Genomic DNA, 4,914 nt, shown 5'->3' with positions numbered 1-4,914 from the left:
TTTTTTTTTTTTTTTTTTTTTTCTTTTTTTTTCCCCCTCTTTTTAAACTTAACCTTGATGGTTTGTCAATCAGTTAACATTTATTTTTTTTCTCTTTTTTTTCTCTTTCCTTTCTTTTAATTTAAACGTGGTTATTACAGTTAGATTGTTGAGCACAATTATTGATTTCTATGAGAGACTTTCGGGAGGCGCTATGAGACGAGCTTATATCCCCAAACTCGCTCGCCGACTTACCCTTACGTGGCAACGTCGTGGACTCACCTAACGAGGGTAATTCCCGCGGTTTCCAAATCGGCGAACCTTCAATCAATAACATGTATACATATATATATATATATATAGTTACGCGATAGATAGAATGGAAGAAGAATAACGCGATTAATTCTTCAATAATTATTATTTCTCTTAAGTGAAAAAAAAATTATTACTGGTAATAAAGAATGGATAAATATAGAATTGAAAAAGTTATTTTTTTATATATTCTTACCAAGTTCCTTGACCGTGATCGGTTGATAATTTTCCGGTTGATGAGAAGATTGGATCAGTCTCGCCTGACTACCCGTACTTCCTGCTGAAATTGTCGAAGTGGTGCTCAAAGTCAAATGATTCGGCGTACGGCCCAAATTCGCCTTCTTCTCACCTAAAAAAGCTTGCGAGTCTTCCTCACCCTCCGATTTCGTCCCCGAGTCCATCTCGACCTTTATCTCCCCTGTGCACGTTTAACGCGTCGACTTTTATATATTCCGTGAAAATCGGTTAAGAGTGAAGAGGTAAGCGAGATACGAGGTCTGCCTCGTCATGAGAAAAAACGATCTTACCGGATGTGTCGCTTATGGTCTTGCTCCGGGAGCGAAATGTCGTTTGCTGTTGGTTAATGGCCGAGGCCCCTGCCTCCTCGTTGTCCTTATCCTCGGAGCTCTCGTGCTCCACAGCCTGTTTCGATTGGCTGTATTTTCGCTTCACGTTGTGCGACGTTGTCAACAATTGCTGTTTCTTCTTGGACAACGTGGCCGCCCCACTGCCACCGTTGCCACCATTTTGCCCCACCTGGCTCGTTCCAGCCGACTGTTTCTCGAATTTCTCCACATGGCCGGTCGACATTCGTGGGGAAATGCTGATCGGTGGTTGGCTAAGATTTTGTTTCGTCGACGGTATGCTCATGTTCCGGACCGATTCTCGAATAATTTGACGTATCGTCCTCAAAAACGCGTTCCTGAATTCCGTTGTGCTGGGCAAATAAAATAATATCGATGATTATATAGACGATATGTATATATATCTTTTTGCATTCGAGATGTGATCATTCGGGCATCACTTGGATCGATAACTCGAACGACGACAATATTTATTTATTTGTTCGATCTTTTTAGAATATCGTGAATAAAATCCTAACCTCTTTAACATATAAGAATGATATGTATGTGAATTGATACGTAAAATATTACATATATAATATATAAAAGTTTTATACGTTAACTTCTGTGTGAAATCATTTCGTATTTGTAAGAAATTCAGAAAATGAGGAAAATTGTCTCGAGTTATTGATTCGACTGAATGCAAAGGGATATATATATATATATATATGTATATACTATATATGATACTTTGCGAATGAGAGAAACGTGTTTCGATTTCATGTGCCAATGTGTAATTACTACTACGTGCAACGAAAAGCGGATATCATATTTTTATATACGTAGAGCGTGAAAATGTACCTGTGTCGCGACAAATTAAGATTTGTCGGATTGATGCGGTTGATGTTCGGGGCAACAATGCATGTGTATGTTTTTTTTTTTTTTTTTTTAGAATTTTAAAAGAGGGAATAAATATAAATGTTTTAAACGATACCTGTTGGAAAGCACATATACTTTCTCCGATCTTCTCTGTAATTGACTTCTTAAATGGATCAATTCCCACAAGAAATGAGATTCCATGTCTTTGGCGGAGCTGGCTCTAACTTGCACTTCCGTTACAGGAATCAACACTTGATAACGTATTATCTCCACTTCGCTGGAGTTCGCTTTTGTCGATACTCCCTGATCAAAAAAAACGTATCACGTTTATATCACATTTGTTACGTTACGTCTGTATTCTCGAATGAGAATAAACGAATTTTATTTACCATAAGTTTCTTCTTCTGTCTCAATCTTTCCTTGCACAGGAATACGACGGCAGATTTGAAAACGAAACACATCGCGTGTAATTCCAGACCTTTCTTGATTTTACCAAGAAAGTCGGAAATATTGAGCCACTCGACACCTCCATAATACAAAAGATCTCCTGGGCTTAAATCTATCGGCTGAAATGAGAAAATAATTCGATATAAAAATTAAAGAATTGCCTTACTATTCATTGGTGGAAAAAAGTCTCACGGATCTGATTGGTCGAATGTGGGAGGAACCGCCTATTTTCATACGTATTTTTATTTCTGGCGTGGTATTTGTCACGTATATTAATTCGGATTGTGACAGAGAGAGGCAATAAAATGATGATCTGTATTCAAACTTCGATGCATTGGCGTAGACATAAAATTCAGTATTCTAATTCTAAATATCGATATAATATAAAAATTTTTTTATTTTTAATATGTAGGCTAATTTTGGTTCATAACGATAGTTTAATTTATTAATGTAATTTCGTATTTGTATATATACAAATAAGTTAGATATACCATAGATATATTAATATTATATTGAAATAATTAATAGGCTTTCAGTAGCAATGTATCAATAGGCGATCCTACAAAAAATTCCTCTTCTCTTTGTCCTACGAGACTTCTTATCACTAATGAATTATATATAGATTCATCTTTTAGATTATTTAATATATTTCTATAAATTATTCTTAAAATTATCGTAATTAATATTCTTATACTTACAATATACTTATAATCAAATCTTCTTTTATATAAATTACATTTATTATTAAATAGTTTTTTAATACTAATATTATTGCAAAAAAATATACAATTACGATTAAATTAATTGTAGAAAAATAATTTATTTTTCTAATTATAAAATATTCAATAATTAAATCTTTTGAATAAAAATCTATCAAAAATAGAAATCCACACAATTATCTTTTTTAATGGATAAATATAAAATATTTCTTATATTTCTAATCTTCTATTTATATAATGTATATACCTGCTATACATATAAATATTAATGATTTAAATATTATATGAATAAATAAACATAAAAATATTAATTCATTAAATCCTAAAGTTACTATTTTTATTATAAATCCTAATTGATTTAATATAGAATAAACAACATTTTTTTATGTCTTCAATTTGCCACTAATCCAGCAAACAATATTATTAATCTAGAAATTAACAAAATCACAATTTAATAAATCAACATAACGAATTAATAAATAAATTCCAGCTATAAAATTGAAGAACAAACTAGAGATGAAACTGGTTATTTACCTGCTTGCAAGATTTTTGATGTTGCCTAAACAAGTGATCGAAAATGGCTCCGTATTCTTCGTGAATTCTTTGCATCTCGTTTATATGCTCTGCTACTTTTTCCATACCTTTCAAAGCCTCTGCAATCCACGATAAATATACACATAATATATACATATATACGAATAAAAGAAGAGATAATTTTCTTTGCTTCTTAACGCTCGATTATATACAAATTTACCGATCAAGTGTTGGTGTTCTTCGCTCCTTTCGTCGGTGAGATTTCGAAGTTGTTGCAAGAGCAAAGGATATTTCAATATTCGTTGAATAGGTTTAATCAAGTACGATTCTAACGTCGACGAGTGTTGCTGCCTTGGATTTCGCGCTTGCAGGAACTCTTGTAAAGCTTGGTTTCCTTCATCTGTAACGGATACGATGATCTTTTCTCTTTTTTTTTAATCAATTCGCAAATAGGCAACCCGTCGAAAGGATTAGAATTTCTCTTACTTACTTGGATGTAAAACCTTTTGCGCCTTTGAGTGGCTAGCACAAAACGAACTGTACAACTTGAAATGATTTACGTAATACAAGAAGGCACTTCCAATGGAAAACAGGACACCCTTTTTTTTTTCAAAATGACAAAAAGATATAGTAGATTTTTTTTTCAGAAATTTTATGAATTTATATTATAGCAAAAAATATATAATAAAGCGTACCTTAAATTGACTAGGATGATCGAAATTATTGAAATCAGCTTCCATCTCGATCGCGTGATCAAGATTTTGTAGAAATTGCCGTTGAAACGTAACAATCTCTTGTATGTTCCCGAACAATGCGTTTATCTCTGCATTCGATAGGAAGGTTTCGCGTTTAAGGGGCTCTAAGTAGTTCTCCAACAAATTATTTAAATTCTGAAACAATTAATTTCGTGTAATTCGAGTTTTTTTAACAAGCGCGAGTTTTTTAACAAAATTTTCTCACCTTCACGTAAGTACGTTCAGTCTCAATTAATTCTAGAATAACTTTCTTCAGTTTCTCAGCATCGCTCAGCTGCCTGCTCGGCGTCAGAGCTTGGGAATGAGAACTAACAACGCTTCCGGTTGGGCTCGACTTTCGCGTTTCACCAGGCGATCGACAGATCCCCGTCACTTGTTCCGCCGTTTTTAACAAATTCTCTATCTCGAACGAATTCGTCCGAGACGTTTGTTTGCCATTCTCCATGTGAGATGTCGTCGTGCACTCCTGCATAATACTTTCTTTGCCTGTGTATTACATATTATATATTATATATATATATATTTTTTTCCTTCGATAAATAATATAATATGAAAGATTCAGAAGCCAATATAAATATATATCTTCGATATTAAAATTCTATTATTCAATTTGGCTACTCGATCGAAAGAATAATAAATGAAACTTATACTTTGAATAACAATACATTATAATTCCATATAATTAATAACTTAACGATTTATCGATCGATATTATACGTTATTTAT

General features: G+C 33.1%; 1 protein-coding gene across 13 annotated transcripts in view; it reads right to left on the bottom strand.

Moving 5' to 3' along the window:
- Positions 1-4,914, bottom strand: part of LOC102671320 — a 27,384-nt gene that overhangs the window by 1,282 nt on the left and 21,188 nt on the right. For 7 of the 13 annotated variants that reach the window (XM_031511466.1, XM_006617760.2, XM_031511465.1 and 4 more), the window contains 10 exons: positions 4,394-4,674; positions 4,129-4,323; positions 3,924-4,032; positions 3,654-3,833; positions 3,434-3,552; positions 2,123-2,299; positions 1,849-2,036; positions 819-1,228; positions 488-709; positions 1-300 (listed from right to left, as the gene is read on the bottom strand). In XM_031511466.1, coding sequence (XP_031367326.1) covers positions 122-300; positions 488-709; positions 819-1,228; positions 1,849-2,036; positions 2,123-2,299; positions 3,434-3,552; positions 3,654-3,833; positions 3,924-4,032; positions 4,129-4,323; positions 4,394-4,674 — 2,060 coding nt within the window. In that variant the 3' untranslated portion in view covers positions 1-121. Of the gene's footprint in view, positions 301-487; positions 732-818; positions 1,229-1,848; positions 2,037-2,122; positions 2,300-3,433; positions 3,553-3,653; positions 3,834-3,923; positions 4,033-4,128; positions 4,324-4,393; positions 4,675-4,914 lie in introns of all 13 variants that reach the window. The other 6 variants (XR_004150792.1, XR_004150793.1, XM_031511467.1 and 3 more) reach the window with 6 other exon arrangements.

The sequence above is a fragment of the Apis dorsata genome, unplaced genomic scaffold, assembly GCF_000469605.1.
Source record: "Apis dorsata unplaced genomic scaffold, Apis dorsata 1.3 scaffold_326, whole genome shotgun sequence".
Taxonomy (NCBI): Eukaryota; Metazoa; Arthropoda; class Insecta; order Hymenoptera; family Apidae; genus Apis; species Apis dorsata.
The sequence above is the reverse complement of the archived record's forward strand: the minus strand, read 5'-3'. Positions and strand labels throughout refer to the sequence as shown.